This window comes from Podarcis raffonei, chromosome 2 (assembly GCF_027172205.1).
Source record: "Podarcis raffonei isolate rPodRaf1 chromosome 2, rPodRaf1.pri, whole genome shotgun sequence".
Lineage (NCBI taxonomy): Eukaryota > Metazoa > Chordata > Lepidosauria > Squamata > Lacertidae > Podarcis > Podarcis raffonei.
This window is the reverse complement of record NC_070603.1, coordinates 76,325,873-76,351,309: the sequence shown is the minus strand read 5'-3', so window position 1 is coordinate 76,351,309 and position 25,437 is coordinate 76,325,873. Positions and strand designations below refer to the sequence as shown.

Below are 25,437 nucleotides of genomic sequence, written 5' to 3'. Positions count from 1 at the left end.
AGACCAATGGTCTGGCTTGGTATAAGACAGCTTCCTATTTTCCCCATCTCTTCTGCACCTAGTCTCCAGAATGATCAGAACGAACCCTCAGAATAAAGTGAACAAATGCTTGGAGTCAGTGATGGGCTTGATGAGGGCTAATAAACTGAAATGCACCTATTAGTGTGAGCATTTCCAAATGAATATGGTAATAATGAAATCTATTATTTTGTTTTTTCTTTACAGAAAAGAAATGTTGCAAATACTGTAAGTACTTGTCTTATTTTTAAACTTAGGTTGTTCTTGGCATATAGGGGAGGATAGCCTGAGGGGAGATAACGTGCTCTGCCTGGTTTTTAGTGTTTAATTTCCCAATCTTAGCACTGAAATCAGGACACGAAACCTCTCTGCCTTTCCACAGACCATTTGATTGTGACACCCCCCCACACACACCTTCAGTATGTGGTGTGAAGATAATATGTTTAATATTTTCTTGTATTTTGTACTGCTTGTCAATCAATGATATGTCCTAGAATGCAAGTCTGAAAATCAATAAAAGGTTTTTTAAAAAATAAAATAAAAATATCCACCTGCACACTCCTTAGAAATCCTCTGTAAAGAGCAAGCAAAGGGGTTCCCAGCTCAGCACTAAGCACCACAGCGCTTTGATCAGAGAGAAGCCCTCTGCTTGATCTTTACCACCACCCCAGCATTGAGAGTGGGGGAGATGCTGCCTTTTACTCTTAAAGAGCAAGCAGTGGGATTTTGTCTCCTGATCTCAGTGCTAAGCAGCACAGCACTCATATTGGAGACAAGCCCTCTGCTTGCCCTTGGCAGCATTTTTCAGTCATCTCCACCCCAGTAGGGACGGCAGAAAATGCTGGTTGTTTGTATATGCATGTATGTTTGTGTTTGTGTGCAAAGTATATGTATAAGTGTGTGACTATGTGTGTGTTGTGAGAGAGTGGAGTGCTCTATGCCTGCATACCTCTTGAGTTTGTGTGTTGTATGTGTGCTGAGTGTCTGTGGTCTGCATGTATGCGGCATGTGTTGTGCATGTATGTGGAGATACTACCACTGCTGGCATTGTGGCCCTTGAACAAAGAAAGGCTAGTTAACCCCTTAGTTATAGGTACATCCCATTAATGACGAAACTTTTTATTATTACATTGGCTCTGTTTTAAATATTAATGCTCTTAGCCCTGCTAATTATTTCAAGATACGGAATTTGCAATGCAAGATAGGAAAGTTTCGTGGTCAGTGGTCAAGGATGATGACAGCTGTAGTCCAACAGCATTTGGAGATTGGGAATCAATGCCTTCAGTCAATTTGGGTTTCCCTGAATTGTGGAAAGAATGCATGTTTTTGAGTCCCAGAAAATGTAATGCTGCAATCAAACTTTGTTCAGCATATTTGCCTAAGTTGCTTAATAAATCAAGGACAGGGGAAAGGGTATGTAGAAATAAGGGGTTAAATAAACAAGCAGGAATAACAAACAAAAAATCAGCACTAAGTTCCTTTTTCTTTTGGGGATAGGTTGGGGGTTTGCTGCATGTACAGGACCCAAAGTACACATGTGTATTATGCCTATTGGGCAACTGGGAAGTGATGAAAGGTTAACTACAACCCCCTTTCTTATCAAAATCTGAGCCACTACAATGGTTTTGAAGTAACAAAAATAAAAATAAAATGGAGTGGAGTGGGGGGAATCAAATGAAGGATCTGCTATACTAGGAGAGTTTTTCTCCTTAGATAGAATAAGCACTCAAGAGCAAGGTTAAGCTTGTCACTTGACTCCTGGTAGTCTCTACAATTCCTCTCTGAAGTAATAGTTAGCAATATTGACAATCAAGAAATACCTCTCCTCCTCAGGGCTACTTCACACTGTAATGTTTCTGGGTGGGCACCAATAATGAGTCACTCGCTGGATCATCACCTTGTTGTGGTGAGTGGGACTGCCCATTCCTATGACCCTTGTGAGTGAAGCTGTCAAGAGTCTTGTACTCCCAGCAGGGTCACCCAAGGCAGTAAGGTCAAAGGGAAAGAGCTAGAGAAAGAAGGATCCAAGAAGTCCTCAATGGCAGAACAGGTGAAAGATAGCAAGTGGTATGTTACAATGGCTGTGAAGGTGGATAAAGGCTGCAGCAGATAAGAATCTACCAGTCATTGTGACACTGCGCAGACTGTGTGTTGGTCAACTGATCTACACACTTAAAACAAATTCACGCACAGGTGTCTTCCAAAAACCCATCCTAAACCCCAATCCAAATGTCCCATGGTGATCAGCAAATGCTAATGGGGGCAGGACCATGAAATCTGGAAGCCCCTAGTCATGAACCAGCACATGGTCAGTGGATACAGATTCAGTTGTTCTGATTCAAGGAATGAGGCAGTTGAGTACCTTAGCAGGATCCACTCTGTTCACCCTGAGAAGGGGGAGGGCCTAGACTGGCTTGGGAAGACAGGTGAACTAATGCCAGTGTACTGGAAAAAGCAAAGATCACCAGTGTTGAAGCAAGGATTCTTCAGCATCAACTTTGTTGGACTGGTCATGTTGTTTGGTTGCCTGATTATCATCTTCCAAAGCAACTACTCTATTCCGAACATAAAAATGGAAAGCGTAATGCTAGTGGTTAACAAAGGAGGTTAAAAGACTCCCTGAGATCTAGGGGTATGGGGTGGTATACAAATTTAATAAATAAAAATAAAAATATAACAGTAGCACTTTGCCAATATAGTAGTGAGGATAATGTTATTCCATCTTTTGTATCAAAAATATCAAGAAAATGAGTGGTAATTCTATCTACTGTTTCATTTCTGTTCCACGTTGAGGGATTAAAACGGTGTACTGAATTTGATTTATACATATCTTGCTCATTCAAATTCTGATTGGTTATTGTTTCACTATTGCATCAAACAAATGGTGGTGATTTTTAGTTTCTCTGTCTCTCCAGATCACTGATGGAATAGATATTTACAGCCTGAAAATTGAGTGCTTCGTTACCTCCCGATTTTCCCACAATGTCATCACTAGTCGAGCTGTCAATCGTGCCAATGTGTCCAAGGAAGCCTTATTTGATGTGGAGCTTCCAAAGACGGCTTTCATCACCAACTTCACCATGTGAGTACAACTTACTTTCTAAACAACTGTCTTGAGGAATTGAGCACAATACAACTCAGTCTTCGGAGACTTAAAATACTTGGTGTTTCATTATTTCCTTTGCTTTCCATCTGATTTCTTTAGTTAAAGGGTGATGGTTAGTTTACAAATAGGCTCAGTTGCCCTGAAAATATATCTGTGATGTTTCCCCCCTCACGATGACTGGTCAAGGCACGTTGCAACTTGGATTTCACATGTGATAGGAAAATTGTTGCAGTAAATGTGTTGAGTGAATGTCTGCAGTTGCTCAGCTGGTGGGTTAAATTTTCCTCCTCTGCACTTTTCTTTCAACTTGTCCAATACTTGACCCAACACTGTTTTAACAACAAGCCCTCTTTGTGGAATGAGTTTTCCTCATGACTGCACATTTGGTAAAAACTACAGTTTCCTCATACAATACTTAGCCTAACATTTACCAACCTGGTGCCTTCCAGAGGTTTTGGGCTGCAATTCTCATGAGCTACAGCCAGCACGGACAATGATGATGATGATAATAATAATAATAATAATAATAATAATAATAATAATAATAATTTATTTGTACCCCGCCCATCTGGCTGGGTTTCCCCAGCCACTCTGGGCGGCTTCCAACAAAGATGAAAAATACACTAAAATGTCACATATTAAAAACTTCCCTGAACAGGGCTGCCTTCAGATGTCTTCTGAATGTCAGGTAGATGTTTATCGCTTTGACATCTGATGGGAGGGCGTTCCACAGGGCGGGCGCCACTACCGAAAAGGCCCTCTGCCTGGTTCCCTGTAACTTGGCCTCTCGCAGTGAGGGAACCGCCAGAAGGCCCTCGGAGCTGGACCTCAGTGTCCGGGCAGAACGATGGGGGAGGAGACGCTCCTTCAGATATACTGGACCGAGGCCGTTTAGGGCTTTAAAGGTCAGCACCAACACTTTGAATTGTGCTCGGAAACGTACTGGGAGCCAATGTAGGTCTTTCAAGACTGGTGTTATATGGTCTCGGCGGCCACTCCCAGTCACCAGTCTAGCTGCCGCATTCTGGATTAGTTGTAGTTTCCGGGTGACCTTCAAAGGTAGCCCCACGTAGAGCGCATTGCAGTAGTCCAAGCGGGAGATAACCAGAGCATGTACCACTCTGGCGAGACAGTCTGCAGGCAGATAGGGTCTCAGCCTACGTACCAGATGGAGCTGGTAAACAGCTGCCCTGGATACAGATTTAACCTGTGTCTCCATGGACAGCTGTGAGTCCAAAATGACTCCCAGGCTGCGCACCTGGTCCTTCAGGGGCACAGTTACCCCATTCAGGACCAGCGAATCCTCCACACCTGCCCGCCTCCTGTCCCCCAAAAACAGTACTTCTGTCTTGTCAGGATTCAACCTCAATCTGTTAGCCGCCATCCATCCTCCAACCGCTTCCAGACACTCACACAGGACCTTCACCGCCTTCACTGGTTCTGATTTAAAAGAGAGGTAGAGCTGGGTATCATCCGCATACTGATGAACACCCAGCCCAAACCTCCTGATGATCTCTCCCAGTGGCTGCATGTAAATGTTGAAAAGCATGGGGGAGAGGACAGAACCCTGAGGCACCCCACAAGTGAGAGACCAGGGGTCTGAACACTCATCCCCCACCAATATGATGGAAGTTGTAGTCAAAAAAACCCCCTGAAGGGCACCAGCTTAGGGAAGGCTGCTCTACCTCAAGCTTCCTGTGAACAAAGACACTTATGCACAATAACAGAACAATGCATTTTATTGTTTCAGCTGCAAAACTCTGCCACTGTGCTGCTTTGCACTGTTCAGGAGAGCTGTGCCAGTGCCAGTGTTAGGAGGGTGGATCTGTGGGTTTGTCCCATCACACCAGCTGCTACTGCTCAGCTACATTGGCACATGAGTTTGTCAAAAGTCTTCTTTGGGGTAATAGCCGTCCCTTCCTTTTTTAAAAAAGTAATATTTATTAAAAGTTTAAAAATTACAAAAAGAAGAAAAAGAGTTAAACAAAGCAAAACAATACAATACATGAAAAACAAAAAACACTACTTATCTTAACAAAACAAAAACAAAAACAGAAACAATTAAAAACACATCCAATATTTCCATATCTTATCTTTCATTTACTTGTTTCAACAACCTCCTCACACCTCCCTTTTTTGTATTCTAGTTCAGTTAGCTATTTCAGCAAATCCTTTCCATCTTTCTCAGTTTTTGTCCTATAATTTATCTTAACACAATCTAACCTTATTTTTTCCCCTTTGGCCCATTAACAATCTATTTTTACTTAATTCTTTATAACATTTCTGCTAAAGCCATATAACTTCATTCCAGCATCCTTCTAACATTCATTAATTTCACAGTGTTTCTGTAAATAGTCTTTAATTTTTTTCCAATCTTCTTCCACCGACTCTTCTCCCTGGTCTCGGATTCTGCCAGTCATTTCCGCCAGTTCCATGTAGTCCATCAACTTCATCTGCCATTCTTCCCAGGTAGGTAAATCTTGTGTCTTCCAATGCTTTGCGATAAGTATTCTTGCTGCTGTTGTAGCATACATAAAGAAAGTTCTATCCTTCTTTGGCACCAATTGGCCGACCATGCCCAGGAGAAAGGCCTCTGGTTTCTTCAGGAAGGTATATTTAAATACCTTTTTCATTTCATTATAAATCATCTCCCAGAATGTCTTAATCCTTGGGCATGTCCACCAAAGGTGAAAGAATGTACCTTCAGTCTCATTACATTTCCAACATTTATTATCGGGCAAATGGTAAATTTTTGCGAGCTTGACTGGTGTCATGTACCACCTGTAAATCATTTTCATTAAATTCTCTCTTAAGGCATTACATGCCGTAAACTTCATACCTGTGGTCCATAACTGTTCCCAGTCAGCCATCATAATGTTGTGTGCAACATCTTGTGCCCATTTAATCATAGCAGATTTCACCGTTTCATCCTGAGTGTTCCATTTCAACAGCAAGTTATACATTCTTGACAAATTCTTAATTTTGGGATCTAACAATTCTGTTTCCAATTTGGATTTTTCCACCTGGAAGCCAAGTTTTTTGTCCAAATTATATGCCTCCATTATTTGGTAGTAATGGAGCCAGTCTCGCACTCTATTTTTTAATTTTTCAAAGCTCTGCAGTTTTAATCTGTCTCCCTCTTGTTCCAGAATTTCCCAATATTTCAGCCATTTGGCCTCCATATTGAGTTTTTTCTGAGCCTTCGCTTCCATTGGTGACAACCATCTTGGGGTTTTATTTTCTAACAAGTCCTTATATCTTATCCAGACATTAAACAGTGCTTTTCTGACAATATGGTTTTTAAACGCTTTATGTGCTTTAACCTTATCGTACCACAAATATGCCTGCCAACCAAATACATTGTTGAAACCTTCTAAGTCCAACACATCAGTATTTTCAAGAAGCAGCCATTCTCTCAGCCAGCAAAAAGCGGCTGATTCATAATAAAGTTTAAGGTCTGGCAGGGCAAATCCACCTCTTTCTTTAGCATCAGTTAATATCTTAAATTTTATTCGAGGCTTCTTGCCCTGCCAGACAAATCTGGAGATATCTCTCTGCCACTTCTTGAAACAGTCCATTTTGTCCAAGATTTGCAATGTTTGAAACAAAAACAGCATCCTTGGCAATACGTTCATTTTTATCACAGCAATTCGGCCTAACAGTGATAACTTCAGATTTGACCATATTTCTAAGTCCTTTTTCACTTCAATCCAACATTTTTCATTGTTATCCTTAAATAGATTCACATTCTTAGCAGTCATGTTAACCCCTAAATATTTCACTTTCTTAACCAGTGTTAATCCTGTCTCCTTCTGAAACTTATCTCTCTCAATCACAGTTAGGTTTTTCTCTAAAACCTTAGTTTTCATCTTGTTCAACTTAAAGCCTGCTACCTGACCAAATTCTTGAATCAGTTTCAGTACTCTTTTAGTACTAGATTCTGGCTCCTGTAAAGTCAATACCAAATCATCAGCAAATGCTTTCAGTTTGTACTGTTTAGCTCCCACTTGTATACCTTTAACCAATTGGTCCCTTCTAATCATATTTAGCAGAACCTCCAGGACCGATATAAAAAGCAATGGAGAGATTGGGCAACCTTGTCGTGTTCCTTTCTCAATCTTAAATTCTTCCGTCACTACATTGTTCACAATTAATTTAGCCTTTTGTTCTGAGTAAATTGCACCTATACCATTTCCAAAACCTTACCTACCCCCATCCCCTGTAGATTCTTCTTCATAAAACTCCAAGAAATATTGTCAAAGGCTTTCTCCGCATCCACAAATATCAGAATTGCTTTAGAATTAATATTCACTTGTAGTTTTTCTAAGATATTAATTATGTTCCTCGTATTATCAGACAAATGTCTATTTGTATTTGTATTAATCCATAATATCACCTTTTAAGACACAGTTCAAACAATAAAGTTAGTTTCAATTTTCAGCTACTTTTACTCCTTTTTGAGATCAGACGGGGACAGTTAAAACAATGTATCTCTCTTATTTAGCTAGCTGTCAGCGAACATTCTATTCACAGTCAATGAACGTTCCAAAGTACGTCAGTCTTATTGGCAGCCCGTTTCCAGGTTCTGAGCGGTGGTACTTTAACTTCCTTCCCTCTCTCTTGCAGGCATATACGATCCAAAAACTTCCCCCCTCTTCTGCTTCCAAGGGGGGGTTTTCTATTTTTTAGTGCTGGAAATTTAGTCCTTTACAATAGGCTTTCCAAGACTTTAGCTTGCAGCCTCTTTGCTTCAATCTATTTACAAAAGAGGAAGGCGGACTTCCTGTTTTGAGCCTCCCCGTTTCGGTGCCAAATTAAGTCTTTTTTTAAAAAAACTTCCAATTCACTCTACTCACGGGTAGTTGCTTTAGGATCAAATTGTCAACAGGAAAAAGTCAGCGCTCTCCGGCAACGGCTATGCGGCTTCGCTCCGTGGAAGAAGCAGTCGATTCAAAGCACCGCGCCGCTCACCCCACTTCACTCCGGATCCCCGAAACCAGGTTTCCCCGCGAGTAGGAGAGGCACAAAAGGTGCCCGCCGAATCCCACGTTCACAGGCTTCACCCGCCTGTGATTTTTGAAGGGTCTCCGCCTTCGCCGCGGCGGCCAGACCCGATTTCCACAGAGCAAATTCCTCCCGATCAGAGGAATTCCGCCATTACCAAAGGCACTAACCCGGAAGTCTCAATAGCCATCCCTTCCTTCTCAGAGGAATCCAGGAAGCTTCTTTCCATCTAGCCCACTGTTGTCTACTAACTGGTAGGAGCTTTCTAGGGTTTCAGACAGAACTCTGTCTCAGTGCAGGGATTGAGCCTGGGGTTTAAGCATGGAAAGCAAGTACTCTGAGCTCAGACCCTTCCTCTTTGACTGCAAAACAATTGATATTCTACTACATGGTATTTAATACACCTAACCCAGGGGTGTTGGGTGTATTAACAGCATTGTTGTTGGTCTCAGCTTCCAATCAGACTTCAAAAACATGGCCAAAGGTCAGGGATGATGACAGCTGGCATCCAACAACATTGAAAAGTCACCACACTGGATGCCCCTGGCTTAAGACAGTTGAAAACATTCATCGTTTAAACAAATGTACAATGTACCCAGAAAAAGACGAATTCCTGTAAACTGTAACGTGGAGGGAGGCAATGTGATTTACTTGATAAGTCACAAAGAAGGCCAATGAAATTATCTTCAGATATCTGCATAGAAGTTCAGATATTTACCTGCTGTTTCTTCTCTAGGACTATTGATGGTGTCACCTACCCTGGAACAATAAAGGAAAAAGAGGCTGCCCAGCAACAGTATCAAAAGGCAGTTTCAAGAGGACAGACTGCAGGTCTTGTAAAGTGAGAGTGAGACCCTTCCATATCCTGATAGTTTATTTACACTCATAGAATGATAGTATTATAGAGTGGGGAGGGACCCTGAGGGTCATCTATGTGGTTTTTGTGTTTATATTTTTCATTCTTATTTTGTGAACCTCCTTGAGATCTATGTCCACAGCATTCTCCTAATCCACCAAGCTTGTAACTCGACTCAAAAAAAGGAATTGGATTTGTCTGGCACAAGTTGTTTTTTAGAAACCCATGCTGGACTTTAGCGATCACTGCATCCTTTTCTAAGTGATCACAGACTCACTGTTTAATTATCTGTTCTTCGACCTTTCCTGATATTAATGTCAAACTGACTGGTTTATAGTTACCTGGGTCTTCTCCCCTCCCCCCGCAACTTTCTGAAGATAGGTACAACATTTGTCCATCTCCAGTCTGCAGGGACCTCACCTGTGCTCCAAGAATTATCCAAGAAGATTATAGACAGAGCCTCTGTGTTAACACCCACAAGCTCCTTTAGTGAAGCTCATCAGGCCCTGGAGATTTGGATTTTTTTAAAAAAAGTTTACAGATCTAAGGGTTTCAATGGGATTGTTACTTTTGTAACATTAATGCTGTTAATCTTGTAACAAACTTCTTTTTAACCTGTGAAGGGCTTCTGGAAGAAAAACTGAAAAATTCAGTGTTTCAGTCAACATTGCAGCAGCCAGCAAAGTCACTTTTCAGCTGCAATATGAGGAGCTATTGAAGAGAACCTTTGGAAAATATGAATTGTTTCTAAAAGTAAACCCAAAGCAGCTTGTCAATAACTTTGAGGTAATGTACCTATTATATCAAATAGAGCTGTTGTAAAAGTTTGCCAAAATTGTATTAAATGAGTGACGAAAGCTCAAAGAACTGGATGCATCTTGTTAAAGAAGATAGGTGATTGGTTCTGAGTTACTTCTTTTTGCTGCAAGGGTGTTTGGAGTTAAGATGCTTAACTCCATCCGAACTGTAGTATCTGTGACTTTGTCAATTACAGCATTATTCAAATTAACATTTCAGATCGAGGCAAACATATTTGAGCCCCAGGGCATCAGCTTTCTGGACGCAGAAGGATCTTTCATCACCAATGACTTGTTACCAGTCATACATAAGTCTTTCTCAGGGAAAAAGGTATGTTTTACAATGATACATAAGGACAGTTCCACAGCACTAAAAATGTTCACTAAACTTGAGACAGCAATAATTAATTGGGAGGTCTGGGCTAGATGTTTATTTGTGGCTTTGCCTTGTACTTTCAGAGTATTTAATCTTCAAGGTACTTACTCACTTGCAATGTTATTGTTCATGTTTTCAACAGTAACGCCAGGTGAAGAACAAAAAACCTTTCATAACTGTTTGTTAAAATTTCACATGGATGGATGCTTGTGCTTTCAGGGTCATGTTTCTTTCAAGCCTACCATGGACCAACAGCGAACTTGTGTAGATTGTCAAACAACACTGTTGAGTGGAGATTTTGTCATAAAATACGATGTGAACAGAGAAACCCCAGGCAATTTACAGGTAAACAGAACTAATGTGAACTGATGTGCCAGTGGATGTGATTGTAATGTCGTCCAACACTTGTTTTTGTTTTTGTTTTTCAGATGGTCAACGGGTACTTTGTACATTTCTTTGCACCACAAAATGTTTCACATTTGCCCAAGAATGTTGTTTTCATTATAGATATCAGTGGCTCAATGTCCGGACGAAAACTAGATCAGGTAACCAAGTACTCTAAAATCAACTCAAAATGTAACCAACACTTAAGTTAATGGAGAGAGGGTGTCTCATAATCATTTATTCCAAGCAGTTTAGACAGAATGCCTGCAGAGTTTAGTGGATGCTTTTGCTGAGTATATGCTTAAGTCATTTAGAGCCTGGCTGCAGGATTATTTAAGGTTTTGTGATTAGGGCAATTAGGGAAATTGCTAGTAGACAACTCACCTTATTTGAGAAACCATTGTTTTCTGGAGAAAGATATTCTATTACTAATTTGTAAACTATTACTGTCCCCTTTTAACTGTCCCCTATAGACACTGTGAAATAGCAGTGGGACAACATTATGAAAGATGAACAGTCTTTGGACAAAACCTCCTTTCCATTCAAGTTTGGCAAGGAATTGGGATATATTCTTTAAAAATTACATAGATTTTATTTAACTCCCAGAAGACTGCTGATGATGCACCCTAATTGTCAGGAGGTCCTACACATGAGTAGGAGTCCGGCAGAGACACGTGCTCGACTGGCATGTTCTCTCCTTCCTGGTTGGTCTTTCGGGAGATTCAAAAGCTTTCTCCAGTCCGAACATCACAGCGACTAATACCAAGAGGCATTAGCACACTTCAGGATCAGCAGAGTATAGGCAGTCAGTGTTCAGACTCAGTAGCGCAGCAATTTGGCTAATCTACGTTTATTTACATATGTACACTCAGAGCATCGTAACTCAGCTCCTTCCTCTTCAGCATCAGACAGCAAAGAGAAAGAACAGAGGACAAAAATCCTACATCATGGAAACACAGTAATAAAAACATCCTGTCGCTGTCACTTCCCTCAATGTGGAATGAAAACCTACACCGTCATGTGATATAAACAATCCCATGACTGCAACACAGTGAATGAATCCTAACATCCCTCACTAATAAGTTGGAGAGGGTGTCAGTTAACTGGTACCTATTATCATTTGGGGAGGGAGACTACCCCTTAATACAGCAATTTTGGTTCTTCATCTTTGTGGAAATTGGCAAAATTACTTTAACACTTTGTCCACATTAATAATGACCTGATATGATTGCTTATGCAAGCAGCGAGTACTATTATAGTAAGACACTGGAAGAACCTAGAAGGAGTAAATGTTATAAATTGGTATAGAAAGGTATGGCAGACTGCACTATTAGAAAAAATTGACAAATAGATTGAGACTTCCACGGGGACAAATTTAAAAAGACAATTTTACTGCAACTTGAGTTGACTTTATAGATTTTATGAGCACAGCCACAATTGGTAATTTTATGGCAGCAGCTTTTCATATTGTATAACCTCCCCTTCCTTTGGTGAACTGGGGGAAAGGGAAAGATTTCTTTTATAAAACCTCTTTATCATAACATCACTTATACTACTGGTGCTCTAGCTGTATTACTATTTTGAATTAAGGTTTAATCATTTCTATTACTTCCATTAATCTCAAAGTATTATTTATTTTAAGATTTTGCACTATATTTTGGGTTGATTTTTTTCATTTTATGTGAATTATGATTTACTATATATTAGTTGTAGTTTGATTAGTTTGTTGCATTCTTCTTCTTCTTCTTTTTTGTATGTTATACTGGTGTAACACCAAATCAGTTATTGAGCATGCTACTCTTATGGAAATTCCAATCTTGGTGTTTTATAACTCTTATTGTGGAAAAATATTTGTTGTTCTTATTGTTAAAGATGTGATAAGCATTTTTTAAAAAAAAATATCACTGATTGTCAGTAGAGGTGGAAAGAAGGGAGTTCCCCACTGCAACTCTCCCTTGCCCATGAAACAATTGATTGATGATATCCTCCTATTCTACAAGAGCTCAATGCTCACAAAAGATGCCCAGCAGTTTCCCATCAAGGACTCTATATAAGAGTCCAGGGTATCCAGAGCTCCCACAGAACCCTTGAGAGCTCCCAGGGTCATGCCTTGCAAGCTGTTGTCTCTGCAAGCACTGAGCTCCAAATGAAGCCTTATATGTTTTCTAGACCTGGAGTTCCATAAATGCCACCTCTCCAAAAGAGCTAACTGATCTTAGCTTGTTATGCAGCCTTTGGGGGCTGGGGAAACATGAGAGACTCCTCTTCTGATTCAGAGGAGGGAGGCAAGCCTGAGTCCTCCAGTTGAGGGAGTCCCATTCTATATCTGAATACAGGTTCAAAAGTGCCAGGTGGGAAGAGGGAGTAATAGTTTGTTTAGTTACCAAAGAGATCTCAGCAATCAGCTTACTCCAAAATTCAGCCACCTTTGAACAATCCCTTCATATGTGCTTATATGTACCAACTACATGACAGGATAGAGATGTATCAGGATAGAGAAAACAGAGCAGTCACAGAGTAGGGTACCTGTCATGTACTAACTTTTGAGAGAGCTCTCAAGTTTGAGCTGAATGGAGACTTGGCCCACAGACCTTTCTTCTGCTCGTCATCCATCTGTATGTCCCAGTTACATTCCTACAAGGGCTTTTGACTCTGAGCCCCTTTAGGTTCTGTTTCTTCATCAGTGCTCTGGCTTTAATTGTTTGCCCTTCATTATTTGTACTTTAGACAAAGGAGGCATTGTTAAAAATATTAGAAGACATAAAGGAAGAAGACCACTTCAATATTGTGTTGTTTGGGAGTAATGTAGAGAAATGGAACAATACCTTAATACAAGCTACTCCGGAAAACCTGGCTGAAGCAAGACGCTATGTTCAGAGGATTTATACTCGTGGAGGTAAGTCGCAGGAGGAATGGGGTTTTATTTATTTAACAAATGTAATATTCCGCCCTTCCCTTTGAAGAAATTCAGAGCAGCTTGTAGTTAATAAAAAAAAAAAACAATATTCGGAAATAAAACACTAAAATAATTATTCTACAGCAGGACAATATTTCTATCAGCAGTTCTATTAGTTGTATTATAATCAAAAATATAACATTTTTAAAAAGCCTAAGTAAATGAAAATATCATCACATGGTTTAAAAGGTTGTAATATTTGGTGTAAGATCAACCAGTGAGAGCCAGTGTGGTGTAGTGGTTAAGAGCGGTAGTCACGTAATCTGGGGAACCGGGTTCGCGTCTCCGCTCCGCTCCGCTCCTCCACATGCAGCTGCTGGGTGACCTTGGGCCAGTCACACTTCTTCGAAGTCTCTCAGCCCCACTCACCTCACAGAGTGTTTGTTGTGGGGGAGGAAGGGAAAGGAGATTGTTAGCCGCTTTGAGACTCCTGAAGGGGAGTGAAAGGCGGGATATCAAATCCAAATCCAAACCTCCATGCTGACAATATTCCAGAGATAGGTTGCCACAGCAAAAAGTCTATAGTTGCCTAATCTATGCCAGCACAGAGAAGGGTTATGCAGGCTCTGAACTGCTTAAAAAAAACACACCCTCTGCTGAAAAGCAGGTCACCGACACAATAGTGATGGGTAGGCTTTTCTTAAGTTTTTATTCCCATTTGTTTCAGTGAATGGCCCTGCTGCTCTTCCCCTGCCTGTAATGTATGCATTTTCCTTGCAATTTACACAACGTTTTCAGGTATTCTGCTACCCATCCCTGTGAGATGTCTGCTTACCTTAAACAGTCAGGCAGCTTTGTGGCCTGGCCTTAGCCCCACATCAGAGATTTGGCAGCCAGCTGGGGAGGATTGTAGGCCTGCCTGCAGATTTGCCAACAGCAGGCAGGCCTAGGTCTGGGGATTCCCCACAGGGTGGGCCCAACCGGCCAATGGGCATCACTTGGGTCCTTCCCTGGGGAAAATAAATTGAGGCTGCCCAACACTCCTCTGTTTCTCCATTGGGTCTCCCACCCTTTTTTCAAATGCTGCTTCTTTTATGCTGAGACCTTGCTATGAACATTGTTGGCCTCCATATTTGGGGGTCAGGCAGGAATTTTTCCACTTGGCAAATTGGCACTGGCCACTTGATTTTCACCTACCTCATAACAATCACCACAACTTTCTGAGGTTGGGCACTGAGTAAGCTTTAGTCTTGGTTGGAGGGAAGGTTGTAGCTTCTGCCTGCCCCTCCTTGGTTAATGGTATCCATGTTGCTTCTGCCCAACCCCCAGACAGGGGCTAGAGCCATAGAACTCTTCCAGCAGGGACCCCTTGGGGGATACCCCTATTTGATGTAGATCATAGGGCCCACGCATGATGTGGTTTACCCCTACATACACTCCAAGCAAACCGTCTGGAGTTAAATAAATGGCTTCACTGAGTGTCTATGCCCAAACCTTTCACAACTGTAACCAATAAAGTTGTGGCCTATTTGAACCCCAAAACTCTATAGCGTCCGGTTATTTCATTACATAGGGAGCGACTGGGTAACGGGGTCTTGGCACGTGACACACATGCCACATTTCAGGCAGTTATTGGAGTACTGAGTTTGATTTTCATCGTAGAAAGGCAAGGAACAAACGGCTAAATAAAATACTGGCCCCATAAGCATCTTCCAAGACAACAATGCCCACTTACCCCACAAAGAACTCCCAGTACGTTTCCGAGCACAATTCAAAGTGTTGGTGCTGACCTTTAAAGCCCTGAACAGCCTCGGTCCAGTATACCTGAAGGAGTGTCTCCACCCGCATTGTTCAGCCCAGACACTGAGATCCAGCACCTAGGGCCTTCTGGCGGTTCCCTCGATGTGAGAAGCCAAGTTACAGGGAACCAGGCAGAGGGCCTTCTTGGTAGTAGCAGCTGCCCTGCAGAACGCACTACCACCAGATGTCAAAGAGAAAAATAATTACCAAGCTTTTAGAAGACATCTGAAGGCAGCCCTGTTTAGGGAAGCTTTTAATGTTTAATAGGTTATTGTATTTTAGTGTCTTGTTGGAAGCTGGGGAAACCCAGCCAGATGGGCGGGGTATAAATAATAAATTATTATTATTATTATTATTATTATTATTATTATTATTATTATTATTATTACCCACCTACTCTCAGCAGCCAGAAACACCATAACCAGACACTGGAGAGACCTGTCAGGAGTAAGCATGGACCAGCGGTATCAAATAGTATGGGAAACAGCCTTACTAGAAAAATTAACCAATAAACTGAAATTGACACGGGGAAAATAGAAGAAGATGCCTTCACCCCAGTATGACTCCCCTTTATCACATACACAGCCCAACAAGACAATGACAAGAACCCACCAACCTGATTCAAAAACACCCACCCACCCCACTCACACATGAAAACAAAATTCACCACAGCCAATCGCAAACAAACAACCACACCCTAGGCCAGGGGTCGGCAACCCACGGCTCCGGAGCCGCATGTGGCTCTTTTACACCTTTGCCACGGCTCCGGGGCGGAAACTAGCGAGAGGAGGAGGCGCATTGTGCGCCCCGACACTCCCCACTGTGGCGGGCGCTGTACTGGCTGTGACGTCGCATGGGGGCGGTGCGTGCGTTAGTCACGCACCGTCCCGATGTCACCTTCCTGCCCTCCCACCCGCTACATTGTAAGGGGCATGTACGCTGGTCACTGCATTGAAAGGGGGCATGTACGCTGGTCACTGTTTTGAAGGGGAGTGAAGAACACACACACAAAAAAGGTAACTTGTTAATTTAACGTTTATTTCTATGAGGAGGAGTAATTCTGAGGGGTCAAACAAAGAAATAATTAAAAAGTGACAAAAAAAGTTATTTTTATAATGACGAGTTTTGCGGCTCCCAGTTTTTTTTCCTTCGGAAACGGGTCCAAGTGGCTCTTTTTGTCTTAAAGGTTGCAGACCCCTGCCTTAGGCCAACCCCAACTTCTCTCACCACCAAAAGAACACAAGTGAATAGCAAAGAGAACCTGCACAAACGACACTGACACAAAACCCCCACACATACATTAAGTAAAATAGAAACATCGCCACCCGACCCCAGCCCCACTCACCATGGCCCTCTCCACCTCTTCCCCCCTTTTCTTCTTAATGTAATACTAATGTCTCAACAAATGAAACTGACCTGTAGAAAATGTAACAAGAAAAAAGAGACGTTGCACAAGAAATCTTTAAGAAAAAATACATTAAAAAGAACCATTCTGCAGTTTGAAATCCATTTAATAAAACAGTTGCCTGCAACCCAAACGTCCTCTTGAAACGTAAGGTTTTGCATAATGTCTGGAAGGCAAGAAGAAGTGAGCTGTGCCTCATTGGGGTGGAGTTTCACAGCCTGCCACAGAAAAAGTCCTCTCCATATTCCCCAAAGAAGTGTATTTCAGATGTTACACTATTCAGATTATCTGAAGAGGTAGACAGGTACAGGAAATGCGATCCTTCAGCTAATGTAATATTCATTCTAAAAGTCTATTTGGCTCTGGCATATTACTGTGGCTTCTCTTTCACCCCACAGAAGAAAATCCACAGTTAGTGATCAAAAGAGCTTTCTAGTCACACTCTGTTTTTACAATTTACTCCTCTATGTTGCAGCGACAAATCTTTTTGGTGGATTAATAACCGGAATTGAAATGCTGAAGGAAGCTCAGGAAGCTGGAACTTTGCCCGAAAGAAGTGCTTCTTTAATTATGATATTATCCGATGGCCGACCCAATGAAGGTATGTTTCCTGACAACCAAATAACTTTGACATGTGATAAGATTGCTATGGAAAATGATAAATCTTCACAGAAATTTATAGCAGAGGTGTTACTTCAAATTTCAATTGCTGCAGATCGGAGTAAGGAATTTTCAGTAGAAAGGTCAAGATTCACAACATTCAAAGGCCTGCTCTTTGATACATTCAATACTGCATTGTGAAAACATGTGTATTTCAAAATGATTTTTAATGGTTATTTTCTGTCTGATACTTTGTTGAAACTATGTCAATATTATTAGTGTGAGTCCAAAAGTAAGCCTTTCTTCATTGAAGGGATTTTCTCTAGGGCAGTGGTTCCCAATTAGCTAATTACTGAGGACCCCCTATTTTTCAAAAGCAAAGCCATGGGACTTCCGGATCGGTCGCAATCACGTTCAGGTCATGAGTTCATCCAGTGAGCTTGTTGGGACGACTCAATCATAGAAAAGGGTAAAAGGGGAGCGAAGGCAACGCAATACCCATAAAAAGGCTCAGAAAAGAGTTCTGAGCTCTGACCCAGCCAAGCTGCACATAAAGGGGTTTCCCAACAGCTCCTGCACTTAGTAAAGTGGCAGGGAGAGAGGGAGAACTCCAGCGCTAAATACAGTGCCTTCCCTTTCTATGAGATGCCTCGAAAGCCTGAGTGATTCAGCGACAGATGTCTCCATAATCTGAGACTAAAATGAGGCTGCTGGCTGGCAAACAAAGAAGAAAGACCTACAAAGGTATTGTCAGGGAACTGCCATCGGAACTAGAGGAGGAGGCGAGGCTCCACAGCAAAGCTGGAGGGGGGCCAAGCAGGGAGAGAGGCAGGTCTCCGGCTGGGGAAGAAAATCAGTGCAACACCAGGGATAGAGGGGGGCCGATGGGGGAAGCAGAGAGGAGGCTCCAGGACTCTTCGCAGGAGACCAGCGAGGAGAGCACAGGTCCTCTGCTGCCCACACCCACCCTGCGCAGAAGACTTCCACGCAGGGAACGTAGGCGGCGACTTGGCGTCAAAGAACTTCTTTGCTGGAAGAGGTTCAAGAAACGCCCACTGACAGATTCTGCTAGCGACTGAACAGCCACGGAGTGGATGGCTGTCCAGACAGAAACGGTTTAACCAGGCAACCCACCCCAGAGCGGTGGTAACTTACGAACAAGCAAACCCTAAAGCCATTACAGGTATGTGCAATGATCGGCAAACAATTTGATAGCAAAAAAGGAGTCTAATGTTACGAGGGGGAGGAAGAAGGTGACCCTCAAACACAGTTTAAAAAGACACTGTGCTCTAAAATATTGCGAAAAGAAGAACTTAAGGACTTAATTCCTAATTTGCGAATCAAGGATATTGAAGTACAGAAAATTGGAACCTGTTGGAGAGATCTCTGAGACGGGCAGGAAGAAGTGACTGACACGCAAAAAACTGGAAAAGTGACTTCTGACGGAACGCGAAGTGAAAGCAAGCGAGATCTCTTGCTCTGGAGAGTAGCTATTGAGGAAAAACGGGGGTGCTGCAAGGGCGCTGCAGCCCCCCAAATACTCTTGGAAGGGAATTCAAGAGGCAGAGAATCCGGCGTTGTCATTTAGCAGCTCCCTCGGCCACCAGGTAACCCCCTTTTGGGGGTGAAGAGTGTGGCGGGGTAGAGAAAAGCCGACAGCGGGAGGCCATTGCTGTTTCTCAATAGCGAAGCTCCAAGCTTGTGCACAGACCGATCCGTTCTCGACTAAAAGAAACCGGATCAGGACTGGAGAGCTAAATTAAGGAGTAATTAGAACTAATTCGGGGAGGCAAGGTGGAAAACAGCAGGTCAGTCTTGCTTGGAATTTTATCTCTACACAAGAAGAATTTGCGGAGCGGCAAAACTGTAAGTTACCCTAAGTGGGAAAAGTGTGCTTTGGAGAATATACTTAAAGGATTTTAAAAAGGTTTTCCATAAAAACTAAAAACTAAGATAAGAAGGGGGATTTTATGAGAAAGCTGTAATTGTGGCAGCTGGAGGAGAATTGGCTGCGATCGCTGGAGGATTTTGGTACGGGAAAGAATGGAGACGGAGGAGTGATTTACTTTCACTTTTAAAAGAACTGCATATCTGGACAGTGTTTTAAACTTTTGACAAGTTTATAACCATAACTCAAGTATTAAAGTGTGAAAAGAGGACTGGAGACAGCATACCTCTACTGAGCTTTTGCTTGGTTTTTCTTCTGTTTGCATAAACTTGGTGGGTTTTTAAAGAGGTTTTTTTTCCGCCTTAAGCAAAGACGGTGTCCCCCCTTGGTTTAACAGAGACATACTTCGCCATATTGTTGCCAGTGGAAAAATACCAACTACCTCCTGAGATACAATTTAACTAAGAGGATACAATTTAATACCTCTATTAGAGGGAAAACTTTTGGAAGTGAAAACTGTTTTAAACAGGAGGGTGTTTTTTTACACCCCCCATTTATCTAACTGTCTTTCTTTTTTTCTCTTCCTTTTTTTCTTTATATGAGTGGATAAGGGGGCAGCTGCCCCTAGTGGAGGACCTTTGGGATAACCTCATGGATTCTGAATATATTTTGATATAAGGTTTTGGATATTTCAACAACCCAATTGGATTTAGCCGTGTAAGTGGCAAGAAGCATTGATTAAATAAGAATTTGGGTTCCCCTGGTCTGTTTGAAACGATTGGAATTTATATTTGGACTCAAGTATTTTATTTTATAACTATTACTGGGATTTGGCCATTCAAGTGGCAAGAACTGGACTTAAGAAAGATACCTTCAACTGAGTTAATAAGACTATAAGCCTCAAAGTTAATTGGAAGTGACTTCTTAAGGTGTATTAGTGGATAAATTTATTTTATTGGAACTGATTCTTATGAGAGGACTTTAAAGACTGAACTAATCAAAATAAGAGATATAACATATACATATATAAATTTTAAAACTTTGATAATTGTGGTTTTGATTTGGTATTGGTGAGTTGATAATTCTAAATTTATTGTTTATTGTATATTGCATATTGGATAAGAGGATTTAAGTTGGACAAAGGTATTGTGAGTTTAAAGAATGTCCTATACACAGAAAAAAGGAGATGGTGCAACACCGGGAGATAGGAAGAGTTCTAAACAAGAACCAGAGTGGAAAGGGGAAATTTTAAGAATGTTTGCAGAGTTAAAAACTGATATTAAAAATATTGAGTCAAATATTGAGACCAAATGGAATCAGGTGGAAACCACATTAGAGCAAGTGGATAAAAAAATGGATACAACAGTAAATGAGTTAAAAGGGCAAATGAAAGAAATTTTTAAGAGAACACAGAATTTGGAGGAGGGGATAAAAAAACAAAATTAGAAATGAAAGAATTTAGAAATGATGAAGAGAAAATAAGAGCAGAAGTCTCTGAGGTTAATAAGTCACACGATGAGCTCTGGGACGCGGTTGCGATGAATGAACTCCAGCAAAGGGAGACGAATTTGAGATTTAGGTCTGTGCCAGAGGTGCAAGGAGAAAAGATTAGAGAGAAATTGACGGCAGAAATTGCCAAATGGATGGGTATGCAAATAGAAGAGGTGGATAAGACAATTCAAAATGCATTTCGAATTAAAACAAGGACTACCAGAGTAAAGAAATTCCCAGTGGATTGTTTAATTATCTTCAAGGACAGAGAAATGAGAAATTAAATTTTGCAAAAAAACAGAGAAAAACGGCTGGAAATTGATGGGAATTATATAATTATTTTTAAAGCTGTACCATTGAGGCTTTTGAAAAAAAGAGATTATTATAAACAATTGGTGCAAGTCTTGAAGAAAAATCAAATTGAGTTTAAATGGGAATTCCCGAAGGGAGTAGCATTTACGTATAAAGGAAAGAGGCACACACTAATGAAACCAGATGAAGTGGACAAATTTTTTAGAAGATATAAAGAGCTCACCAGAGAAGGATTGGAAGAGGAAATGGCAGGGGCAGGAGCTGGAGGAGAGGAAGAAGATTCGTTGGAGTTGGAGGAGAAAGAAGGAAGTGGTAGAAAGAAGAAAGGAAAGAAAGGGGAAAAAGGAGAGGAACGAGAAGAAAAAGAAGAGACAGAAGAAGAAGAAGAAGAAGAGGAAAAAGAAGAAGAAGAGGGAAAGTAAAGTAATATAAAATAAAGAATATTTAACTGACAGACACTATGGCGATGAAGTTGTGGACTTGGAATGTGAATGGAATGAATGATTTAAAAAAAGAAATAAAATTGGACATTATTTAAAACAAAAGAATTTGGACATTATTTGTTTACAAGAAACTCATGTGAAAAGAATTCATAGAAAATTTTTAATTAATAAGAAATTGGGAAATGAATTTATTTCATCAGATAAAAGTAAAAAGAGGGGAGTGGTATTGTATATTAAGAGTAAAATTGAAGCAGAACAATTATTCAAAGATGAAGAAGGACGATTAATTGCTGTTCAAATTAATTGGCAAGGGGGAAAACTGATAATTATTGGAGTATATGCACCGAATGGAAATAAAACAGAGTTTTTTTAAAGGTCTAGAAGAAAAATTGTTTGAATACATGGATCAAAAAAATTATAATAATGGGGGACATGAATGGGGTGGTATCAATGGAAATGGATAGACTGTGAGTGAAAAGCAGAATGAAAGAGGGGAAACTACCAAATACTTTTTTTGATATGGTAGAAAACTGTAACCTGATTGACATATGGAGGTTGAAACACCCACTAGAAAAACAATTTACTTTTCACTTGGAAGCAAATCAATCACTGTAGCGAATAGATCAGATATGGATATCTAATGAATTATCTTTGAGATTCACAAAAGTAGAGATTCAACCAAGAGTTTTATCGGACCACAATCCGATTAAAGGGATATTAAAATGTTATGAAGAGAAATTCTTCCGGTGGAGATTAAATGAGAATCTTTTTAATGATCAGAAAATTGTGGAAAAAGCACACCAATGTCTAACTGATTATTTTCTAAATAATGTAAATAAAGGAACTAAGATGAGTACGGTCTGGGATGCTAGTAAAGCAGTAATGAGAGGCTTCTTTATACAACAAAATGCTATTAAAATCAGAATGAGATAAAAGGGGAAAAAAGAAGTCCTGAAACAAATTATGGAGAATGAACGAAAATTGATTACCAGACCTGGAGATGTAAAAGTGAAACAAAGCATAAAATTGCTCCAAACACAATTTGCAATGATGATCAACAAGGAAGTAGAATGGAATATAAAAAGAATGAAACAAAAGAACTTTGAATGGGCAAATAAATCAGGGAAATGGTTAGCATGGCAAATTAAGAAAAGGAAGGAACAAAATATGATAAACAAGATAAAAATAGAAGATCAAGAGATTGTTAATCCAAAAGAAATAAGAAAAGGATTTGTGAGCTTTTATAGAGATTTATATAAGAAAAAGGAGAGATGCAACAAAAAGAAAATAGAAGAGTATCTAAAGAAGAAAGAAGTGCAGAAAATAACTGATAGCGACAGACTTAAATTGAATGAACCGATTGAAATAGAGGAAATTAATATGGCTATAAAAGAATTAAAAAGTGGGAAGACACCAGGCCCAGATGGATTCAGCGCAAGATATTATAAAGAGATGAAACATATACTGCTTGCACCAATAAAAGAAGTGATGAATAATATACTAATAAGGGCTGAAATTCCGGAAACATGGAAAGAAGCTTATATAACTTTTATCCTAAAACAGGATTCGAATTTGACTCAAGTTAAGAATTATAGGCTGATTTCATTGCTGAATAATGACTATAAAATATTTGCAAATATCCTAGCAAGTAGACTGAAAAAGATTTTAAACAAGATGATACACAAAGATCAGGCAGGTTTCCTTCCTGGTAGACAGATGAAAGATAACATAAGAAATATAATTAATATTATGGAGTATCTGAACAACAGGAAGCATAAACAGGCGATGTTGATATTTGTGGATGCGGAAAAGGCCTTTGATAATGTTTCTTGGGAATTTATGTTAGAGAATTTTGAATTAATGGAAATGGGCCAATCTTTCCTAAATGGTGTAAAGTCAATCTATTCGGAACAAAGAGCAAGATTAATTGTTAATAATGTATTGACAGAGAAAATTTCTATAACTAAAGGTACAAGGCAGGGATGTCCACTGTCACCGCTGTTATTCATCTCGGTATTGGAGGTCTTCTTAAGATCAATAAGGAATAATGAGAATATCAAAGGAGTGTCAGTAGGGCAAAATCAGTACAAAGTCAAAGCTTTTGCGGATGATTTAGTTATTACAATAGAAGATCCTACGAAGAGTGTAGATGAAGTGTTGGTAGAGGTAGAACAATTTGGAGAGGTGGCCGGCTTTAAGTTAAACAGAAAGAAAACCAAAATAATTACGAAAAACATTGAACAGGATGTAATTGAAAGATTGCAGCAACAATTAGGGATTGAAATGGTGAAAAAAGTTAAATATTTAGGGATTACACTAACCACTAGAGGTATTGATTTATTTCATGATAATTATGTACCAGTATGGAATAAGATAAAAAAGGATCTGGAGGTGTGGGGTAGAATGAAATTCTCATTTTGGGGAAGGATTGGAACGATAAAGATGAATGTGCTACCGAAAATGTTATTTTTATTTCAAACAATACCAATAATAAAAGGAGTGACAGTATTTAAAGAAGGGCAAAGAATATTATCAAGATATATTTGGCAGGGTAAGAAACCAAGAATTAAATTTAAGATATTAACTGATGCAAGAGAAAGAGGAGGTTTCGCCCTGCCGGATTTGAGGTTATATTATGAAGCGTCATGTCTTTGTTGGTTGAAAGAATGGATGAAGTTAGAAAATAATGAATTATTGGATTTAGAAGGCTATGATAATAGATTCGGTTGGCACGCGTATTTATGGTATGATAAAAAAAAATACACAAAGGGTTTGAAAACCACATCTTTAGAGGATCTTTGATTGGAGTTTGGAATAGGTATAAAAATGTATTAGAGCCAAAGATTCCACATTGGTTATCACCATTAGAGGTTATGAGTATTAAAAAGATAAATATGAGCGGGAGATGGATAACATATGAGAAACTATTAAAAAAGGAAGGAAATAAGTGGAAATCAAAACCATATAAGAAGTAAAAGAATATGTTAAGGATTGGCTGCATTATTTTCAGTTAAAAGAAATGTTTAAAAAAGAGTTTTTAGAGAGGGGATACTCTGAAAAAGAATCTAGATTTCAACAAGAAATCTTAAACAATGAAGTGAAAATTTTATCTAAAATGTATAAAATACTGTTGGAATGGAATACTGTGGACGAAGAGGTTAAATCTGTAATGATTAGTTGGGCTAGAGATTTCGGATATAATATTGAATTTGAGAAATGGACTAAATTATGGAAGGATGGGTTAAAGTTTACAGCTTGTACAACGATTAAGGAAAATGTTATGAAGATGTTATATAGATGGTATATAACACCAGTAAAACTGGGTAAAATCTATAAAGTGTGTAATAAATGTTGGAAGTGAAAGGAGACAGAAGGAACATTTTACCATATGTGGTGGGAATGTAAGAAGGTAAAAAGCTTCTGGGAGATGATCTATAATGAGTTAAAGAAAATGTTGAAATATACTTTTATTAAAAAACCAGAAGCTCTCTTATTGGGAATACTGGATAATGAAATTAGTAAAAAAGATGTGAAATTAGTTTTGTATGCAGTAACAGCAGCCAGAATTTTGCTGGCACAGAAATGGAAACAGGAAGAGATGCCCACGAAAGAAGAATGGAGGATGGAACTGATGGAATACGCAGAAATGGACAGATTGACGGGGAGAATTAGGAACCAACGTGACCAGAGATTCTCCAAGGACTGGAAGAAATTTACAGAGTATATCAAAAATTTCTGCGATGAGCAAATAACGTTCGTTGGCTTTCAAGAAGCTCTGTGAAATTACTGTTAGAAATATTGTTTTAAAAATATGATGTGATTAAGAGTATCTGAGTGCAATATAATATTGGGAAATGTGAGATGAGGATAAAAAAAATGGAAAATTATCAGACAAGCTGAGGGAAGTTCTGGAAAAAGGGTTTAAGTTAAAAATGGATGTATAATTTTATAAAAATGTTTTGTTTTGTTTTTTTGATGGAAAATCGAATAAATTTTAAAAAAAAAGGCATGAATGCCGGGGGGGGGCTGGAAAAGTGAAACAGTACCAACAAAAAAAGAGT

General features: G+C 39.9%; 2 protein-coding genes across 3 annotated transcripts in view; one reads left to right on the top strand and one right to left on the bottom strand.

Annotated features, from left to right (window-relative positions):
• The window catches only part of LOC128408217 (inter-alpha-trypsin inhibitor heavy chain H4-like), a 76,820-nt gene extending 61,100 nt beyond the window's left edge, over positions 1–15,720 (bottom strand). The window contains exon 1 of one of the 2 annotated variants that reach the window (XM_053377598.1): positions 15,631–15,720. The gene's annotated coding sequence lies outside the window, so the exon portion shown is untranslated. Of the gene's footprint in view, positions 1–14,272; positions 14,353–15,630 lie in introns of those variants that run through there. The other variant, XM_053377597.1, reaches the window with a different exon arrangement.
• Positions 1–25,437, top strand: part of ITIH3 (inter-alpha-trypsin inhibitor heavy chain 3) — a 43,004-nt gene that overhangs the window by 623 nt on the left and 16,944 nt on the right. The window contains exons 2-10 of the mRNA XM_053377603.1: positions 226–246; positions 2,934–3,100; positions 8,865–8,969; positions 9,608–9,770; positions 10,002–10,112; positions 10,377–10,502; positions 10,586–10,702; positions 13,269–13,437; positions 17,118–17,243. Of these exons, the coding sequence (XP_053233578.1) occupies positions 226–246; positions 2,934–3,100; positions 8,865–8,969; positions 9,608–9,770; positions 10,002–10,112; positions 10,377–10,502; positions 10,586–10,702; positions 13,269–13,437; positions 17,118–17,243 (1,105 nt within the window). The remainder of the gene's footprint in view (positions 1–225; positions 247–2,933; positions 3,101–8,864; positions 8,970–9,607; positions 9,771–10,001; positions 10,113–10,376; positions 10,503–10,585; positions 10,703–13,268; positions 13,438–17,117; positions 17,244–25,437) is intronic.